This window comes from Micropterus dolomieu, linkage group LG09 (genome assembly GCF_021292245.1).
Source record: "Micropterus dolomieu isolate WLL.071019.BEF.003 ecotype Adirondacks linkage group LG09, ASM2129224v1, whole genome shotgun sequence".
In the NCBI taxonomy this organism is placed as follows: Eukaryota; Metazoa; Chordata; class Actinopteri; order Centrarchiformes; family Centrarchidae; genus Micropterus; species Micropterus dolomieu.
Window position 1 is genome coordinate 24374349 of NC_060158.1, and position 21394 is coordinate 24395742.

Consider the following 21394-nt stretch of genomic DNA (forward strand, 5'->3'; position numbering starts at 1 on the left):
GGAGTAATACCTTATTGGACATTCGCTGGCAGTGCTGTTCAGTGGTGTGGATCAGCGTCTGGTCCAGGTCCACCATCAGAACCAGCTTTTTGTTCCGGTACAGTCTCAGCTGGTCTTCCCTGCCTAGCTGTTCTGCTTGCTGTTGGACAGAATGAAGATGTTGTTGGAATGACCTCAGTGCTTTTTTCAGGTTCAATTATTTATTAATACATTATTTACTACGAGAATTTCACATATGGGATTAAGCTTACATCTTTTGATTCTTTTAAACTTTGTGATGAACTATTTCCCCCTATGTGTGCATGTGTTTGTGTATCCTTGGTAGTAAAGTTGTAATTCATTTGATTGAATTTAACTAGTCCAGGAATGCAACTTTGTATAATGGTCAGATGCATTGACCCTGATTTTTGAGGGGAGAAAGATACTGACCAACCATCACCAAAATATAGTACAGTATTTGATCATATATTCACTGCATACTCTAAACTGGTTGTCAGTGGAAACCTAGACCTATGCATGACTATGATATTATCATTATGTGTTCAAATGCTTTTAAATAATTTTTTTCCACCACTAAATACTATTTAACATTTTCTTTGCATGAAAATTTGCACAAAACTAGTCCATGGATAATATCTTTCAAGGATTGGAGGCACTGTGCTTCAAAGTGCAACACACACACACACACACACACACACACACACACACACACACACACACGTCTTATAATGGAATGAATGAAGTATATCTGCTCTATTAGCCCCGGTCTTCCACGTATCTCCATCATATGACTCACCTCTGAGCTGACCATCAGCTCGGGGACACTGTGCACCATGGAGACGGTTGCTGTGGAGATGGGAGTTTGCTGGTTCCCATTCGTGCCCTGCAGCCTGGGGGAGGGGGGGGGAGGAAAGAGTGGGAGTCATGCATTTTGTGGTCTGTGTATCACGTAGGTATGACCAAATTCAGGTACGACTGAGAAGAAAAGCGGCTTTTCTCAAACATGCAAATTCAAATGTGTGAGACTTTGCAGCGGATTTGATTTTTGCAAACGTTTGCCGTGAGCACAGAAAATACTCCAGTTAGCAAGGGATTCGGCTGATTGTTGGCAGTTCTAAGCTCCTCCTGCCTCACCTTTTTTATCTGTAAATACATGTTATCATATGGCATGCAAAATTATTCCCTGCGGTTGGATATTTCACATGATGTTTCTCACTTCCCATGTTTAAGAAATACCTTTCCTAACAGCCAGGCTTTTACATCACAACAATAATATACACATTATATAAAATAATAAATACACTGGTAATATGTTTCTTTAAATCAATGAAATCTGCAATAAATTGAGCATGTCTTGGATTCTAAGTGACAGCTGTAAATTTGACATCGTAATAAAACTGACATCAGGGAGACTGCAGAGTGTGAGCACTTGATTTATGACCCGAGTTGTACTCAGCTGGCTCTGTATGATCTCTGGTGCCACCTGATGGTATTAAATAATACAGAATCCACCACAACTACTTTGTAAGCTTGCTTAGTAATTCAGTATGTGAGTTTTCAAGGCAGGTATATGACATCTTTAAAAAGGTCAATTTTTAATCAGTTCTACCTACGCGTACCTACTATGTTTTGGGTGTTTTGCAATCAGCTCAGTGCACCCTGAGAGCCAACATGTGAGCAAAGGTGTCAAATATATCATGTCAAGAATGAAGAGGAAAATAAAAACATAAATTTTTCCGTTTATGTGTAAAAATAAAGTTTGCATTTCCTTACTGAGTCAGGTCCTGACCACATTCAGCACATAAACCCTTCATTACTATTGGATGGCTACATTCTTCGATTCTGACGATGACGCCCCTGAAAAAAATTGGAAAAGAAACGTTAGTGTGAATACTTACTTTTGGGCAAAGCAGTAACAGTGCATCCATCTTTTAGCAGGATTCTCATTAAAAGGACATTTGCTTTGTGGCATGCAACACCTTGGTGTAAACTAAGTTTCTTGGATGTTAAATGTTTTAGAGTTATAGAGAACAAATAGCTTTGCACAATACACACAGCTGCTTTGCTCTGTTTTTATGACAATTGTTGTTTCCCTGATGTAAATAACCTCCTTCTGCAGACCAAAGTATCTCTAACCTAATATTTAAATGCAGTCACGTTTCACACATGGTCCAGGTTGACATTATTTCAGATGGGGTACTTTACTGTCACAGCAAGCATTATGGATTTTCAAAGTCAGGAGTAGGAGGAGCACCTAAAGGAAGCACGAGCCCTTCCTCTCTCACAGAGGTGATGGCAAAGTATTTAAACTTCTTATTGCGAGCTGTAAAAGCTGATCAATGATACCAGATTAGTGTTTAAACATTCTGATTTTAAATGAGCGCAAAGTAACGTTATACCAATTATTTTGTATAACGTTACTCCACAGAACAAGTCGGACAATATAAAGACTAAATGCAAAAAAAAAAAAAAAAAAAAAAAAGTTGACCTTTAGCGCTAATTAAAATACATGCAGTGGGCGGGTAATAAGAGTGTAGGAAATGTTTCGTAAGCAGGCAGAACATCGTCAGGTTAAAATTCACAGGGGGGGGGGGGAGCAGCCTCGGACCAGTCGGCTAACTGTTACCTGTCAACCTGCAGGGCTTGTTCACGCTTCGTGCGCGCGAGATACGGCTGCGTCAACTCACACAAAACGAGACACCACTTCACGTGGTTTTGCCTTCAAAATAAAAGCGTAAAAAACGGTTTGCCTATAAGCAAGATTGCAAGTACATCACTGTGAACATTCACCAAGTCATATAAGGGTTGTTAAAATACTGCTTACAGTTGTTCATCATTTCCATTATAACTAAAACGACTGAAAACGCCCAGAAACAGATCATCTAAAAGAATACACTTTTATTTTGAAGGTTTTAGACAGCGCTCTGCTTGTTTATTTTGACTGACTTGACACTGGTGCGATCAGATGCTGTGAGTGTTGCTTTGAGTGCGGCTAGCAAACAAGCTAACGTAACTTCGCACCTACGTATAGCTGTGTTAGCTCGTTAGCTAGCTAACGTTCCACTGCGGGTGAAGTCAGTAGCTGGCAAAGCGGTACCAAAACTACAGCTTGACACGTTGCCTGTAGACTTTCCAGGCATGTGGCAGGTCGGCAAACATTAGCTAGCTACAACAAGCAGAGTGGCTCACCCGGGAGGTATGACTTGTCCAAGTTGACAGCATAGCTCCTTGACTACTCCAGCACGGTCCGATTTCACCTTCTTCTCTGGCAGCCTGGCACCCTCTGCCCCCTTCTCCTGAGGTATGGGAGCACACAGTGCTAGCACGGAGTCCACGTTAACAAGAGTCCCGGGTTTGACTTTCCACTCCAGAAGCCGTAGAGGGAGAGCCCCGGTCGGCCAAAAGATATCTGCCACCTGCATCACGGGGCCCTCCGCCGCTGCACCGCCGCCGCCGCCACCTCCACCGCCTGAATCTGCTGGAGGATCCTCCATCTGCCCTGCACTCCCCAAAAATCCTTTAGTTTTCAGAAACAGTCCACTTAAAACGTGTCCGCTAGACCTCGCAATGTCCCGTGTATCATTAAAACGTATAAACCATTAGCATCAAGGAGAATTAAAACAAATGTGCCGCTGATTTGAACCCAGTGGCTTCCACAGTCAGCTATGTTCGCTCTTCCCGCCCGTAAACAGGAAAGCGCAACACTGCAGCGACACGGGTCGCCACAGCATCCGGTACACCCAGAGTAGACCACGCAGCCTGCTCCATGAAAACACACATGTACCACGTAGGTTTCACAATAAAATCTCTGATAAAATACTAGCGACATATAGTTTATAGAAACATTTAAGAAATACAGCGTTACTATGTACGTTATTTAATTATCCCATTGACTTTGTACAGTGCTTGTTGTTGTAGATGTTACCTTCGTCTGTTCTGCTTAGTACGATACACTAAAAGTGAGCACTTCTACGACCTTTCTTTTGAAGGCCCAACCCAAGTTTCCGGGTTTGTTGTAGCCAAATTAGGCTGGTTTGATTTTGCTTATAATTCTGCACACTGACAGTGTGTATTTCATTTTTTTTTTTTGATAAACACGATTTAAACTTAGTATGTCGCACCCCGTATTAAACCTCATATGACCTCACGCCCGACCTTAACCGCCACAGTGCGCATGGACGGTGTCCTCTCCATCACAGAAATACTATGTGGTGTCTGATAATAATGTCAGATACTATGCACTGCACATTGATCACCTCCAATTGATGAGGAGAAAGCGATCTGCACTGGCAAGTCCTACGAAGACTACATCATATAAACATAAATCCCAACAATATCTACAATAACAAAAGTCTACTCAAGTTGTCCAAGGCCCCTCCTTGTTTTTTCTTTGACCCAACTTTCCATAAAGCTTGAGAGGAGACCACAGAGACTTAGCTGATGTAAGCTGATGTAACAGAGAAATAATAGGCTACTCCACCTCTGTGGCACCATCGGCGCAGGTTTCTTGCCTAGTGCATCATTTAGCCTACTATTTTACGCATTGGCCCTGCGATTTACAATCTACTGCCTATGCTATTGAATTTAGGTGGATTAGTATCCGCCAAACTGAAGCAAGTTTAGAAAATATCTGTTCCTATTAGGTAAAATGACTGATTCTGAAGGTCATATTTTGTTTTATTATTAGTTGTGCCCTATGTGATAGGCAAGAGTCAATAATTAACTTTATAGGTTGAAGTTGGGGTGTGAAAGGGGGAGGAGAAATGAGTGACAAGTAAATACAATAACAGGACAAGGGCATGCGTCGCACCACACCGTATAATCAATGACGTATCATTTCGGTACCTCCTACCAGAGAGTGCACCATCAAGATACACCTCTACCCAGTCAGCATGTCCACCGACTGATACAAGACTTCAACTTAACATCTTCTGCTGTGTTGTCAGCAAAAACCTGTACTTTCTAACCTGGGCAGAGACGTTTATTGATCAGTGAAAGTATAGGAGTAAGTAATAAAATAGGAGTCAGATGACATGCTCTTCCTCGCAACACTGAAAATGATAGCAATAATTTACAATGTACCAGTCAGAGCTCCTGGTCTGGCATTTATGTATCATATAAAGGCAGAATAATGAAATAGAAGTGTTAATTGACATTACATTAAGTGATTTTGTTGACATTCGTTCCAGTCTCCATATCTTCGACTGTCTGACACAATACAAAGACATACCCACAAAATAAAGCTCTCAGTGACCACCGTAGCTAAAGCATTTTGTCTAATGAACAGGATTTCAATAAAGTAGATCTTATCCAGAGCTCTTTAAAGGGCTCTGATCTTACCTAGCTTATTTAAACGATAGCGGAAGTAGACGGGAGTGCACCCTCTCGCGCCTCCGTGCGTACTCCTCGGCCAAACCAATAGTAGGCATGCTACTCGGTAGCTGCCGATAGAGTAAGGAGGTGGTACCAGTGGTCGGATATATTAACAGGGAAGACACTTTGGACCTCACTCATCGCTGTGAGCAGAGCTGTTTCGTTACTCCAGTAAACATGACAGGGGGGACCAACAGAGTGGTAAATAAACGATATTTCTAATCGTTTATTTATTTATTTTTTACCTCGGTTAGATAGTAGCGTTAGCTAAAATTAGCTAGTTGGCCAACAGCTAGGCTATGTTCTGTAATTAGCTGGTCATCGTTAGCACCAGATATCAAAGGACTGATGTGAGGTGTTCAATAGTTGAAGCTGTATATTTATGTAAGTGTAAAAGACTAACTGGACATGCGAGTGTTATTTGATATTTAATAAGAATATATTTTTCAAGGTTGCTAAGCTGTATTTCACTCATTCATATTCCATTAACGTTACCTTCACTGTTGACAGCTGTAAATGAATTTTAAACAGGTGACAAAATGTGTCAAACAGCTGCTAAGTATTCCTCTTCATTCAGTGTGGTGATGGGAAACACTCTTCAGACTTGTTCTGCACAGTGTGTGACAGTGAGTTTGTGTGATATTTCAGTGTTCAGGTCCCTGACATCACAGCTATCTGTACATCAGTTTGTCAACACTGGAGACATTTTGTCCCTCAGAGGCAGACCGCAAAGAAAAACAGAAAAAGTATCCCGCCTGGTGTTATTGGCCTTGATCTCTAGACCCCCACCATCACACACACGCGCACACACAAACAAACACATTCTCCTGCTGTTACTCAACACACTATTGAGGCCTGTCTTGAGACTCAAACTTGATATAAGTCTGATCCTCAGTAATATCTGCCTCTGCAGGACTGAAAGCCTGGCTTACAGTTGTTATAGGTGACTATCAACTCAGTCAGTCAGTTTTATCAAACTCTAATTAAAAAGTAAAGGCATTCTTTCGGGATTCCAGTGTGATTACCGTGGGATTGGAGTCAATTACACTTACACTATTTATCACAGAACTGGGCCAACACAGGGAGAAAAGCTAATGGGAGCGGGCACGATGGAAATCATATGTCAGTTTTTTAAAATATAAATATGAAGTATTTTTGTGGGAGTGGGAAGAGACAGGAGGGGATTTTCTCTCTTTTCATGGATACAATGCTGTTGTCACTTTGAGGTTGTAAAAAGACTCTGTAGGCTTTTCCTTTGTGTTTTTCTCATAGCTGCACTGTTACATCGGTCATCACTGTTTATTTACTATTATTTATGCTCAAGTAGCTACACTATATTGCCAAAAATTTTAGGACACCCCTCTGAATCATTGAATTCAGGTTTTCCAATCACGTTCATGGCCACAGGTGTATAAAATCAAGCACCTAGGCATGCAGACCGCTTCTAAAAACATTTGTGAAAGAATGGGTTGCTCTCAGGAGCTCAGTGAATTCAAGCATCATACCGTGGAGACGTGTTCTCTGGAGTGACGAATCAAAAAGTGAAAGTGACGACTGGAGCTGAAGCACGACGACACCTCTCGTATTTGAATAGTTTTAGGCTCATATGTGAGCAGTGAAAGTTCAAGAAGCCTGCATGTTATGATTAAATCTATAATTATAATCTATAATGTAATGTAGATGTAATTGTGCAAGATATTACAGTAAAATAATTGATAGTGGTGTAATTTATCCACATTTCATGTGAGTCTCAATGTGATGTGATATTCATTAAATTATTTTACTTTTATTCTCAGGTGGAACTGTTATGTCTTTCTAGTGTACATAAATATTTATCAATTAATCTCTCTCCATATCTCACTCATGTGCCATCACACAGCAAAACTTTAAAAACTGTCAAACTGAGCGAAGGGCTTTCTGAAGCACCAGTGACATTTAAAGCTCCGGAGCTGTGGCATCATCCACCTGTCTCTACTGGAAATGCAACAATTGTTAAAGCTTGCAGGCTTTTTAAATGATTGGATTTAGTATGGTGAACAGGATGTTGTTCTTCACATGGAACTGCATGTCACCAGGACCGAAAGAGCCAGAGTCCACTTGCTGTCCACAGTCAGACAATGTTTAGAAAAAATAGGAGGGAAACCTTTTAGATGAAATCTAGGTAAAAGATGTTTGCTTCAGCTGTGATGTCAGAGGAGGTTCTCATACAGTGCCTTTGTTTCCTCTTCAGTTAAGGTTGTGTCTGCATCACATGGCTCTGTTAAGAAGATACCCGCATCCCGGCTCATCACTCCAAACAACCAGACCCTTCAGTTCACTCAGGTACCGAATACCGGCTAGGCCACAATCACTACTTCTGTTCGTGATGATGTGGTTGTCTTGATGAATGGGACTGTTTCCAGGGAAGGTAAGCGCAGAGGCCTGCTATGGAAGACACTTGTTGGCATCTCTGTCGGTACTCCGTTGGCAGTGGGTCTCCAGTATGCTGTGTCCAAACCAAGAGAGAGGAGGAAGATGAGGATTGTGATTGAAGGATTTGTTCGCTTCTTCAGGTTTGTCTTAAACTAGTTATCCACATATTTAAAAGTGAGACTGTAGCTTTTGCACAAGGATTACAGTCACACCATATTCAACGTCATAAACTGTTCAGGTGAAAGTTAATGGTGAATTCAGTGACATTGTGAGAAGGATTACAATTAAACTGCAGTATGTGAGAATCTGCAGAAAGAAATTTCAAGCATATTTTATTTATAAATCGTTAATTTACAATCACTCTCTGTGGCCAGAAATGTGTATATGTTCCACAAGGGATACCCTCAGTCTCTATGAACTGTCACTGTACTGTCACCTTGGTAACAGCGCTGAGCTTTGCCTGAGACCTGAGACTTTTGTCTTGTTGCCAGTGGCATTGCAAATGCATAAAAGCCTCCTTAAATTGCACAGCTCGTTGTCTGTGGGGAGGGGACTGTGAAGAATAGGTTCAACAAATCAATCAATCAATCAAACAAACAAAGTGTTTCTGAAATAAACAAGTACATCTTTGTGTTTTACATTCTTTTTAAGCTAAGTTATTAAGGTCATTGAATATTAACAGTCATTGTGTGTCATGTATTGTCAGGGTTAATGGGGGGGAAAAAAGCTTTTAAAACTACATGCATGCAACAGACGTGATATTATTAGTCTAACCTAGGTTCTCTCATACCTTCTCACAACGTCACTGAATTCACTATTAACTATTCATCTGAACCGTTTATGATGTTTTATATGCTATAAACAGAGGGGTAGACAGCACCTTCTCTGTTTTATCATTTTATATTTTTGGTTCAGGAGAAATGATGCAAAATACATTATTCGGTTATGGCGGACAGTAAAATGGCTGCCACGTTTTTGCAATGGCTCTGTATCTGAAAATGTTCAGGGCCCCAAACTGTAAAGGTGTACCACGTTTCATGCTTTTATATCAATGTGAACAAATCACCTCAAATTTGGCGCTATCATCTGGACTATATATTATTGAAATACTTTTGCCATTTAATTCAAATGATTAAAAGTAAATGTGCCAATAATTATTATAAACTAAAAAACAAACTGTTGTCCATATTACAATAACTTGCTTTATTTCAGATTAAGAATCAGACTTAAGTTATGCTCACAAATACAGGGACTTTGACTCCATGTGCGGCTTTTCATTTTTGTGTCAGAGCTTTTCATTTATCGATTGCTGTCGGGATGTAAATAGAATTCCAATAATATAGCAAAAAATGTTTCTCAAATAATTCAGTGCACTCCTATTTAACCTCACTCGTTTGGGGTAAAGCTGTACAAAAGACCTTCTCTCACTGAAATGAAGTCCCAGCAGACAAGCAGGGACAACGTATATCACTGCCCTCTCAGGCGATAATGAGATGAATCTCTGGGATTTTAGAAGAACATGATTCGTCCATCCATCATTAAAGGGTCGAAACCGACTGATAACATTATGAATCGCTCACATTCCTGTTTGTATCGTGTTAAGTCAAATCCAAACCCTTTGAAGTCTCAGCGAGCCTCTTATCTGTTTGTCCTCAGATCCGTCTCTGTGGGAATCTTTATCTCTGTGGATTACTGGTGGACCACCAATGTGGCTCTTCGCAGCGTGGATGAGGTAAGTTCCATGCAATGAAAATAGGTTGTTTGGCTGTAGCCGTCACTGTCCTGAATGTGATTGCTGGTCTGTTTTTGACTTACCATGGAGGAAAGATGTGTTTATGCGCCTTAAATATGGCATGGAAACCCCTGTGACTTTGTTTGTGTTTATCTAGAGGGGGAAAAAAGGGCCACGCTCTGCGCATATTGAACTCAAAATCAGTCAAAGTAGAAACGATGGTCAATTGGTAGATTAGTTAATCTGCAGAAAATGTATAGACCATAATTTCAACAATCTTTAAGTATGTTATCTAGCAGAAATGTGAGGATTTGCTGCTGTTCTCTGTTTTATATAATTGCAAATTCAATATCTTTGGGTGTTTTGGAGTGTTGTCAGACAAATCAAGCACTTTGAAGATGTCCCTTTGGCCTCTGGGAAAGCTGATAAAATGCAAACATTACCCCAGCTTTTGTCAGAATTTTACCAGTGTGAGATACCGCACTTGCAAATGCATCAAATGGTGGCGGTTACACATGTATTGTTGCTTGCGATTTCCTGTCCCTGTGGGTGTTAACTACTGCGTGAACAATCATGTCTTACTGCTGTCCTCCCCTGCTAGAGCAGCCCATCCTACTTGGCCAAGGTGTCAGCCTGCCACCAGAGGGCAGCAGAGCGCATGGTGGAAGGAGCAGTGAGGAATGGAGGATTATACATCAAACTTGGCCAAGGTCTGTGTTCCTTCAACCACCTCCTACCCCCCGAGTACATCCGCACCCTGCAAATACTGGAAGACAAGGCCTTGAACAGGAGGTACAAAGAGGTGAGAACTGCCGCACTAACAAGGCACATGGCTCAGTGAAAGAGGAAAATCTCAGGACTGTGTTTGTCTCTGCGGCAGGTGGATGCTCTCTTCCAAGAAGACTTTAATAAAACACCAGAGCAGCTTTTTAAAACGTTTGACTATGAACCCATAGCTGCTGCCAGCCTGGCCCAGGTTCACAAAGCAGAACTGTTAGATGGGACTCCAGTCGCTGTGAAGGTGAGCGCCGATTCTGAGACCGCATTTTATTTCCGTTCTGTGCCCGCTTTTTGGCATGGGTTAGTTTCAGCTACAGGTCTCCCAGAAAGTAAAATGTTATATTGAATAGATTTCACAAAGTGGACTGTGCAGAATCAGACCACTCAAGTCCAGGTTTCAAGTTTTTAGTCACACCAGCATGACCGACCAACCATGGAAATGTTGCACTATTTTTCACTTTCAGCAGGGGAGAAATATCTTCTGCAAGCTACATTGGGGAAAAATCCATTCATGAATCTCTTTTGTTAATATTTTTATTTGGGGGGTAGATCAAAATGTTCAGCTTAATCCCTCAAAAGCGTGTTTTTTCTTCAATCCTGGTCCCAACAGGTGCAGTACATTGACCTCAGGGATCGGTTTGATGGTGATATCAGAACACTGGAGATCCTGCTGGATATTATTAAGTTCATGCACCCCAGCTTTGGATTCAGATGGGTTCTTAAGGTCAGAAAACAGTTGTATTTTTTGGTTAACCTGCAGTTTATGTCTGGGGGGACGATGTTCAGTCTGTTATTGATTTTATTCTGCTTTCTGCAGGACTTGAAGGGTACTTTGGCACAAGAGCTGGACTTTGAGAACGAAGCCAGGAATTCTGAGAGGTGCGCTGAGGAGCTGAAACACTTCCCTTTTGTTGTTGTACCCAAAGTCTTCTGGGAGCAAACTAGTAAGGTGAGGTTATTATTAATGACACTGAATAACTGGACGACCACACTTTCCTTTGCTAAAGCATTTTCATTTTTTCTCTCCATTTGAAAGAGAGTGTTGACAGCAGAGTTTTGCAATGGCTGCAAAATCAACAATGTGGAAGAAATTAAAAGACAAGGATTAAGTTTGAAAGATGTGAGTTAATGCACTCTACACAACAGAGGATATGATAGGGAGAATTGTCATGGAGATGCCACCTGAATTACTTCAAATAATTGCTTTTCAGACTGCAGATAAACTGATCCGAACATTTGCTGAGCAAATATTCTACACCGGTTTCATCCATGCTGACCCTCATCCCGGAAATGGTGGGTACATCGGTGTGTGCTATGTTACAGATTAAAAGAGAATATCATTATTAGTGTTCAGCTTCAGTGACTAGATCATTTGCATTTGTATTTTCTCTCACTCTCTATTCGCAACCAGTATTAACTACAACATCACCAGGTACTTCCCACCCCTCCCTTTCCCTGTTTGAACTATAGAGGCATGTATAGGACACAAAGTCTTACTTGTATTTTAGAAACGAGTAAGTTTGGCTTAATATCAGTTTATTGCTAGCTAAACGTGGCTCTAGGGTTAGCGATATCTGTCGGCCTGTCCACCACATTGAACCAGACTGAAAAATCAGCTGTTGGATGGATTGCTACAAACTTTTGTACAGACATTCACGTTTCCTAAAACCTATGACCTTGCCACCACAGCCAATCAGACTGGCAAATGTTAGCGTGCTAAATAAGATGATGAACATGGTAACTATTTCACTGGCTAAACATCATGTTAGCATACTGCATTTGGCTGAAAGCACTGCTGTGCCCAAGCCCAGCCTATCATGCAGTAAACTCTTAGTGTAAATAAATAACACTAATAATAATCACTGTTCTATCCATGTGTCTTTTTTCCATCGTGCACGCTGGGTTGTACAGGAAAATGTATTCAGGTACTGAGTAATAGTACCAATAGCAGTTAATTTGTGGGAGGAGGCAGTCAACTTTGAGCTATGGTTATGATCATTTTTTGGACTATTTTATAATATGCTTTACAAAACATATGTATAAATACATAAAAGGTTTTAAAAGGTATTTTGCAAGTCTAAATTTCTCTGTGTTGGCAGTTCTAGTGAGACGAGGTCCCGATAACAAGGCAGAGTTGGTACTGTTGGACCACGGCTTGTACGAATACCTCAGTCAATGGTGAGATTTGGCTGAGTCTGTTTAGTAAAAACCTCAATTTTGGCACAACTTTGCCATCACTTCTAACTGCGACCTTTTACCTTAGTGACAGAGTGGCCCTTTGTAAACTGTGGAGGTCCATAATCCTGAGAGACCAAGCAGCAATGGAGAAGTACTCCAATGCACTTGGTGTCAAAGGTGAGGACACGTACCCTTATTTTTGAATATAGAATACAAATAAATGCTGTATTCCCCCTGAGCTGTATGATATATTTGTTTGGGTATTAAAATTGTCCCCTCATGAGAAGGATTTGACAGGAACAAACTAAATTATGTTACATTGTCCTTAATGTGTCAAACAGGTCCACCTTGCTGCTGAGCAAGAAAACCAAAATGAAATGTCTTATCTAATTCGCTCTGCAGAGTACTTCCTCTTCTGCGAGATGCTGCTGCAGCGACCCATCAACATGCGAGAGCTGGGTCTGTCCAACATCCTGAGCCGAGAGGAGACAACCTACATGCGTGAAATGGCCAGCCAGCGCTTCGACAGCATCATGCAGGTGCTCAAGTCGATGCCCCGGCCCATGCTGCTCGTCTTCCGGAACATCAACACGGTGCGAAGCATCAACATCACTCTGGGAGCACCCGTGGACCGCTACTTTGTCATGGCCAAGAGGTTAGTGCAGCCGCTGGTTACTCTGTGCTCACTGTTAGGTGAGCGAGATGCAGTTAATGGCAAATAAACATGTCATGTAACTCCTAATATGTAAATCGATATGTTTAATACAATACTGGCCACTTGCCTGGTTGCATGTTGAGATTTTTAACTAAAAAAAGGCTTCACACATTTAAGCTACAACACACTCCTGAACTGTTGAATAGGTTGCTTGTTCCAGGATGTTCCATTAAAAGGACAGTTTGACTCCTGATGGGACAGTGAAGTTTACTAAGTAAATAAATATTGTCATCATCATATCTCCTCCAGATGTTCTTCTTATCAGGCAGCGTGGAGAAGGGTGTGGGTAAGGACATTTCTGAAATCCCTCCTACAGCCCTGCAGAAATAGACTGAAAGCTGACTAGTTTTCCAGTATTTGCTCTGGAAACTTTGTATCGGACTGTCGAACAGCCAAACCACTCCTTCACTTGTACAGCACAGCTACAATGTGGATAACCTTGTTGTTAAAATTATGCGGCTGGGCAATAAAGTAATAATTATTACGATATAATTTTCTCAATAATAATAATAATTATAATAAGTGTTCAATAAATGTTCAATTAAAATTTGATTTAATTTATTTGAATCACAAACAAATTACTTTTTCTAATATGATATTTATTTTGTTGAGGAAAAGGGACTGAAAAAAGATTTTACTTAAATTTTACTTGCGCATATTTGTTGAAAAAAGATTTCAACATCACTGTTTTGAATGTCCGACCTCAGATTTGTGAAGTGATCCAGTGTTTGGCATCAAGTGTTTGTTCTGACCATAAAGAGAAGTTTAAAACCCCAATTAACCGTTTGTTTCTTCAACATTCACTCAGGAGCAATAATCAGCCTTGAAAAACTTAAAAGAAATAATGATTTGACATTTATCGTGATAATTATCGATATTACATATTTTAATAGTGATAACATTTTTGGCCATATTGTCCATCCCTAGCTGAATGTCACAAGCATCTTTAAAATTTCAGTTTCATATAGATGATGTCCCTCTTGCTTTTTAGTGCGGTGCGAGGCTGGGGGAAGATTCAGGCTGAGAGGACAGGGATTCTGGCCCGGCTCTGGGTCCTCCGCTGGGTGAGGACAACATGGGAGAGTCTCAAGTTTGAACTGGCTTTGAGGTAAAGACTCATTTAGTTTGCGTCAATAATGCAACTTGCGTTTTGTGATCGGAGCCACAAAATATTTAATGATACCACTCCCTTTACAGATGGGAGATGAAGGTAATGAGTCTGATGCGTTCCACCCTGAGCCTGCTGTCGTACTTCGGTGTCATATCTCTGGACGCAGACATGTACGAGTACCTGAGATAGTACACAGACGTCAACACCGTGAAGGAACGGAGAATAAGGACCTATGCCAAGCATAAGTTCATGCAACCCAACAGCAGGGAGCCTTTCACTACTATAGCAGCTCCACAAGCTACTATTAATGGTGCTGCTCAAGTGTGCTCATTGTTTCCACACCAAATCATCCTGAACTCTGGTGTCAGAAGTAACTGCGGAATGCAAAGCACCAAACTTACTCCAGAATAGACTCCCAGAACCTAACAGGCTATTTTAATGCTTTTAAATTCATTATTACATAGATTTTTGGCTATTTACATATTTAAATTTAAGATTAGTGTAATTTTAGTACAGCAAATTGTTTTGAAATCCAAATGTAAAGATATTTTAAGCTGCAGTTTATTTTAAAAAACTGGCAACATTACTCAGTTATTCTATCAGCAGCCGCGGCGTCCTGGCCAAGCAACAACATATATCATTGTCTCCCTCATTGTCCTGAAACATTTCATTGTAAAACTGCTGCTTTAATGACAGGTGATTAAATACAGGTACATGAAATACAGTACATTTTTATATTTCTGTTCGGTTTTACTTAGAGAACTATGCGGTTTGGTGATTTTGGTCCCACTTTTGGTCCTGAGTTCAACAATGAGATACACTGCTTATAGGTCAAAAGAGAAGTCCAGTGTGACCAAACCAAATGTTTTTCAATTATTTTAGCAATATGAATAAAATGTTCTACCTCCTTTTTCAAGGCATTCGTGTCTTTATTGCAAAAAGGTCAAACACACACAAGGCTTGTGTAAATTACTTTTACTCATTCTTTTTATTTTTTTTTTAATACAAAATATCCCTAAGAAAAGATGGCTGCCCGCTTTTTTTTGGTCTAACATAAGAAAAACAAATCAGGTCTGAACAAAGATGGCCATAACAAAACATTTTCTTCATTCAATATAAAACCGCATTCATTGGACAAGACGTGGGAATGTGGCTCTCAGAAATGAGCTGTTACTCTGTCAATCTCCAGAAGGTCATCCAGGATCTAGGCATGAAAGGAGGATAAAATGAGAATAAGAAAACTAAAAGCTACATCCTTGTTTCTGTTCGTGTACTTACGATGTCCTGAGTAGTACCAATCTTCTTGGCCAGCTCGCTACGCTCCATTGTACTGAGGTACAAGTACTTATTGAGGAGTTCTCCGTCCAGGATGTTTCGCACAGCGTTCTGCAGGCTTCGTCTGTTACTGTGCAGCATTCTGGACGCAAAGTACAAAAGGGTCAGCTATATCAAGTCATCAAACCTAAATCTGTCACTTAATCGTTGTACCCCTCCTATGTAAATGAAAATACAAGAAGATAGGCAGGTAGATACAAACCTGAAGGCCTTTGGATTTAGACCAGCGTGATGAGGAAGCATGACGTTAAGAGCATTTTGCAACATCAGCAGACGGCGGTAAGTCTTCTCCTGCATGGGGAGGAGCAGGCCAACTCCTCCATCTAGGGTTGCTGTGGGAACACAGATTAAAAACTTTTTGAATGGCTGCTATTTTGTTTTTCCCCTTTGGTCCTGGGAAGGAATTTGGACGCTCAGAGCCCCTGTGATGTTCTGTGGATGAATACATTTGCAAGTATTCATCTGTTACTGTCTGAGTTGTGTCTCTGGAACCACGTTCAATTTTTAAGAACCTTTTTCTCTAATTCTGAATTTTCCTGAATCTTTTGGGGATTTGTCCAAAACATTGCCATTTTCAAATTCAGTGATTTTATAGTAGTCTGCTCATAGTGGGAGCACTCTAAAGATACTGTTCAGGCCAAAACATATGAGAAGCAATAGATTTGTGAGATTTGAACAATGTTTGAAGATGTTGCCCTGGTAACGACTTGTCAATCATAGATAATCTCGCCCCTGAGGCATACTCTGCTTTATGGTTATCCAACGAAGGTTGAGGTCATGGGCAACTGGAATTGGTTGAAGATTCTAGAAGACGTTTTGTCCCTCATCCAAGAGACTTCTTCAAGAACTGGTCTATTTTCCTCTAAATGGGACCGTAATTTACTAAATAAACATCATATTGTATTGAAGAATACATGAAACTAGCAATTGAGACCATAAACTACATTAGGAAAGTGTTTACTGAGGTAATAAATCAGCTGAGAAATGGGGTCATTTTAACATTATTTCTAATGGAGCGGGACTTCTTATTGCAACCAGAAGAGTCGCCCTCTGCTGGCTGTTTGAAAGAATGCAGGTTTAAGGAACTTCCGCATTGGCTTCTAGTCTCAGACCGGAAGCTTCCCGCTTGTGATGAACTGAAATCTAATTTGGTTTTGTAGGTCAGCGGTACTCAAAGTGAAGAAGAATCCCCAGGGGTCCTTGAGAGGGTTCCAGGGGGTCCCCAGCAAAAAGGGGAATCATTTATTTTCACTATCATTCCATCCATTAGTAACACAATGACAGAATGTATGACTATTTTGATCATGAGTTTCATATATTTTCTGTAATAAAACATCTAAAAACCCAATATCCTATCAGATGGTCGATCCTGAGACAAAATCTTCCTTGACGTGAAAAAGTTTGAGAACCACTGTTGTAGGTAACAGTTACAGCCGTTGTGTGTTGAGTCTACTGAACTCAGACCACAGACGGAAGAATATTTGTAGAGCCAAATGGTCTCAATCTGCCCAAACCGGCAACACTGGCGCGTGCTTGTTTGAAATATGATCCTCCAACAACTCCAAAAAATCTCATTCATTTTTCCTCGTGTGTGTGAACGCATTGGTTTTTTGTCTTTAGGTATCCTGTCCAAACACTTTACTGACATGAGAGAAAGAATGTTAACTTTCAACTATAGACAAGACTACTATTTTATAGATTCTAATAAAGCTGCTAGCTGTGACGTGAGCCAGGAGTCCTGGCAGCTTACCAAACCACGTGATGTGCTTGTTGTCCCAGGTCAGAGCCTTTTTGCTGCCGGTGTCCAGGGATCCTCTGCACGGCATCCGCCAGAAAGTGTTAATGTGAGCGCCGGCGTTGAAGTCAGCTCGCCTCAGCAAGCGCATTCCTCCAAAGCTCTCTTTAGCTGCAAACACAGACCACTCATTATATGGCTGGATGTGCATTTGGTACGGAGTAACATTACATTTGAATACGCCGTTCCAACAATATCACATACCTTCAGGTAAATACATATATACACAGAGGTTCTTGTCTCGATCTGACACTAAAAGGAAAAGAAAAGAAAGGTTAATGAGAACAGGAGGGCCTTTTTGGGGCAAATTTAATTGAATTTAAATCCAAAGAGCATTACAAACATTACCCAAGAATCCAAGCTGGTTGTTATCCACCATGAATTCGATGCTGTACACCTCCAGGGGCTTAGCATCCTGTTGCCAAAACAATAAGAAATCTGTTAAATCCCAACAAAGGCCTCAACACTCCCTGAATTATCTCCAGCTGCCAGAGCTGCGCTCTTCAAGATCAACGTGACGGAATCCAAACACGCTATCAACACTCATCTTCAATAAACACTGCAGCCCAAAGGTTGTAGTTAAATACAGCACTTGGGCCTGAAGGAAATGTTCCCATCAACAATCAGTCCCTTCTATAATTACGATAGCGTAAATTGCTAAAAACTAAATGAGACAGAACAGCCTCAGCGGTGTTCCTTCCTCACCCTGCTGACGAGTGACAGCGTCTTGCTCTCCTCCTGGTAGCGCAGCAGCGAGACGCTCTTCATCAGATCGGCAGCCAAGATGAAATTCTTGATGCTGAACATCTGGTGGATGTAGAGCTGAGTGTCGATGAAGGCCATGCCCGTCAGGTCGTTGTCCTTCAGCACCCACAGGAAGATCTGCAGGAGGGCGGAGGAAGTAGCACTCGCTGTTTTTGCATATTTACAGGACATGTCAAAAATCTATAGAAGGTGTCACTTCGCACAATGTACTGAATGAATTTTAATGTTTAGGTTCATTTCAGTTCTAGCATCTTTTTTTCTAAGCTCCAGCTGTGTGAATTCCCAGAGTTGAGATGCGAGTGTGGCTGAGACCTTCTGTCCGATGGCGGACACCAGGTATCCGTGGCAGTGACACAGAGCTGTCACCGGCCCCTTCTGTTCCTTCTCGTACAGCACTTTGAACTTGTTCTTGGTGAGGGGCTGGCCTGGCTCTGGCACCACTTCAATCACATCCAGGAGCAGAATCTGAACGCAGGAATCATTTCATCATCATTTCTTCTTTTCATCGTTTTGAACAAATTAAGACGGCGCCGTACTGCTGTGTGCTGCTCACCCGGCCCCTGCAGGTGACCTCCTCCCCCTGCATCAAGCAGGTCCCTGCTGCGATGTAGCCCTTCAGTCCGGACACTGTCTCCTGACTCCTCAGTGCCACCGTCTTCATGCAGGTCACGTGTTCCCACTCCTCCAGGTCGATCCTTGAGGAGACAGAGACGGGTCAGAGAGAAGTCAGGGTACGTTCACACACCATTTCGGCTTTTTACCACCATACTTTGGTGCTCCTCAGATTATACATTACGAGTTTTTTTTAAGTACCACTGGAAAAGTACATTTTTCCTCTATAAGATGGGGCACTGAAAGAGTGAATTGTGATATATGGAGACAAATGGATGACCTTTGCTTGAATATCACATTTACAGGTACTGCGTGAGGCTGCAAAATGCTCTGACTCTGTTGTTTCATGTTGATCATAAAGAATGTTAGCCCTAGTTTATCAGCATTCAGGCCATTACAGAATGCTGTAGCTTTATATTTTTTTCCCCCACATGCAGAGAAAGATTAGGCTATATTAAGTAGTACTAGTTCCAGTGGTTTCTGTGTAGTATTGGTTTCGACTCGTGGGTACGTATATATATAACTCCAGTAGTGCTGTAAAGTGCAACAGTTAAAATGTATTAGGGAAAAAAAAAGATTGATATAATCATTCCCAAAATTCACAACATGGTTTCATCTAACAAAATATTCTGCTTCAGTCCATTTGGGCAGTCTTGCAGCATAAATGACATTGATATGACGAGTTATATTCATTGAAGACAGTTGATTTAATAAAAAAAAAAAAAGACTCATTTAATCCGACTTAATTCTAATTGAGGATTTTGTTTGAGGCCTTATTTATTTTTAGGGTGATGGAAGGACTATTGTTTTTTACTCTGGCTCTTGATGGGTTTTTTTGGAGGAATTATCAAAAAGCTTCATATTACATCTCTGTAAAAAGCAAGTTAGCCTAGCACTGAACCATCTCTCCACATGTTAATAACAAAGCTAAATGTGTTTTGACAGGAAGGACAGTGATAAATACTGTCACACAATCAGTGCCCCACCATATAATGCTGAACCACTACAAGCCAGACTTATTTATGTGCTTCATATCTGCAAAGAACGGCACTCACAGTGGTAAGTAATGATAATGTAGAGCAACTAAATGACCCAGGACTTGGATAAATGACCTGACTTTTCAAACTGACCCTCACTGAAATGAGGGAAAGCAGCCATGTGAGACTAAACTAATTGTTTACAACTTGGATTAATGACCCACTATTTTCAATTAAATCCCTCAATTCTCTGGAAGCAGCACAAAGCCTCCATTGCAACAAGCTGCTGCAGAGAAAACAAGAAAACAAAACAGCCACGAGTTTGTGTGGCCCTCTATTTCATAGATACTCTGTGTCTATTAAAAAAGGCTTTCTTATTGATTTTGCAAACAGTATTCTTGTTTTTCAAAAAGGTACGATAAATAGAGAAAACAGCTTTTACCGTGTGTTGGGAATGGTCTCCCAGCTGACCGGAGAGATGAGCTGGATGGAGAACTTCTCCTGCTGAGGATTGATGTAACGTTCATCTGCAGGGTGACGGAGGAGAAACAGTGATATATCCACACATTTTTGTTAAGGAGGAAAATAAACAGCCAGATAGGATACACACTGGTGCAAAGCTGATCTTTAGTGAATGTATTTTCATAATATAGTAAAGTACCAGACATGCCTCTCAACAACGGAGTCAGATGTAACGCAAGAACATCATGTCTCTGATGATTGAAAGTGTGTGAAAAGTAGTTAACACGTTAGCACATAAGTCTAAACAGTGGTAGACAATGGTTGGTGGAAATAATGCTTAAAATAGTTAACTAAAAGTAATTCATAAACTGTTGAAATAGCTAGCTAAAAGTGATTTTTTTTTAATGGTTAAAAATAGCTAAAAGAAACAGAAATGGTTGAAATAACAGCTAAATGTAATGTGTTGAAAGAGTTAGCTTAACATAATTAGTAAACTGTTGAAATAGCTAGCTAAAAGTGATTTATTTTAATGGTTAAAAATAGCTAAAAGAAACAGAAATGGTTGAAATAACAGCTAAATGTAATGTGTTGAAAGAGTTAGCTTAACATAATTAGTAAACTGTTGAAATAGCTAGCTAAAAGTGATTTATTTTAATGGTTAAAAATAGCTAAAAGAAACAGAAATGGTTGAAATAACAGCTAAATGTAATGTGTTGAAAGAGTTAGCTTAACATAATTAGTAAACTGTTGAAATAGCTAGCTAAAAGTGATTTATTTTAATGGTTAAAAATAGCTAAAAGAAACAGAAATGGTTGAAATAACAGCTAAATGTAATGTGTTGAAAGAGTTAGCTTAACATAATTAGTAAACTGTTGAAATAGCTAGCTAAAAGTGATTTATTTTAATGGTTAAAAATAGCTAAAAGAAACAGAAATGGTTGAAATAACAGCTAAATGTAATGTGTTGAAAGAGTTAGCTTAACATAATTAGTAAACTGTTGAAATAGCTAGCTAAAAGTGATTTATTTTAATGGTTAAAAATAGCTAAAAGAAACAGAAATGGTTGAAATAACAGCTAAATGTAATGTGTTGAAAGAGTTAGCTTAACATAATTAGTAAACTGTTGAAATAGCTAGCTAAAAGTGATT

General features: G+C 40.4%; 3 protein-coding genes across 9 annotated transcripts in view; 1 reads left to right on the forward strand and 2 right to left on the reverse strand.

The window, feature by feature from the left end:
- The window catches only part of ctdp1 (CTD (carboxy-terminal domain, RNA polymerase II, polypeptide A) phosphatase, subunit 1), an 80479-nt gene extending 76750 nt beyond the window's left edge, over positions 1–3729 (reverse strand). For both annotated transcript variants that reach the window (XM_046057708.1, XM_046057709.1), the window contains exons 1-4: positions 3190–3729; positions 1774–1857; positions 797–890; positions 11–139 (exon numbers count right to left, since the gene is read on the reverse strand). In XM_046057708.1, coding sequence (XP_045913664.1) covers positions 11–139; positions 797–890; positions 1774–1857; positions 3190–3494 — 612 coding nt within the window. In that variant the 5' untranslated portion in view covers positions 3495–3729. The remainder of the gene's footprint in view (positions 1–10; positions 140–796; positions 891–1773; positions 1858–3189) is intronic.
- On the forward strand, positions 3618–15217 carry adck5 (aarF domain containing kinase 5). Of its 5 annotated transcripts, none has more exons than XM_046057712.1 (16): positions 3618–3787; positions 7604–7695; positions 7776–7925; positions 9442–9517; positions 10119–10319; positions 10398–10538; positions 10908–11021; positions 11115–11246; positions 11334–11417; positions 11509–11590; positions 11709–11729; positions 12397–12475; positions 12561–12652; positions 12878–13130; positions 14182–14298; positions 14388–15217. In XM_046057712.1, the coding sequence occupies exons 1-16, from the start codon at positions 3767–3769 to the stop codon at positions 14488–14490; spliced, it is 1758 nt and encodes a 585-aa protein (XP_045913668.1). In that variant the 5' UTR covers positions 3618–3766; the 3' UTR covers positions 14491–15217. The 5 variants fall into 5 exon arrangements, with proteins under 5 accessions (XP_045913668.1, XP_045913667.1, XP_045913669.1 ...); XM_046057711.1 differs by lacking the exon at positions 3618–3787 and adding an exon at positions 5400–5574; XM_046057714.1 differs by lacking the exon at positions 3618–3787 and adding an exon at positions 5691–5757.
- cpsf1 (cleavage and polyadenylation specific factor 1) overlaps positions 14967–21394 on the reverse strand; it is a 17460-nt gene continuing 11032 nt past the window's right edge. For both annotated transcript variants that reach the window (XM_046057706.1, XM_046057707.1), the window contains exons 29-38: positions 20228–20312; positions 18750–18891; positions 18509–18661; positions 18137–18313; positions 17780–17846; positions 17636–17683; positions 17387–17542; positions 15839–15968; positions 15580–15718; positions 14967–15505 (exon numbers count right to left, since the gene is read on the reverse strand). In XM_046057706.1, the coding sequence (XP_045913662.1) occupies positions 15458–15505; positions 15580–15718; positions 15839–15968; positions 17387–17542; positions 17636–17683; positions 17780–17846; positions 18137–18313; positions 18509–18661; positions 18750–18891; positions 20228–20312 (1145 nt within the window). In that variant the 3' untranslated portion in view covers positions 14967–15457. The remainder of the gene's footprint in view (positions 15506–15579; positions 15719–15838; positions 15969–17386; positions 17543–17635; positions 17684–17779; positions 17847–18136; positions 18314–18508; positions 18662–18749; positions 18892–20227; positions 20313–21394) is intronic.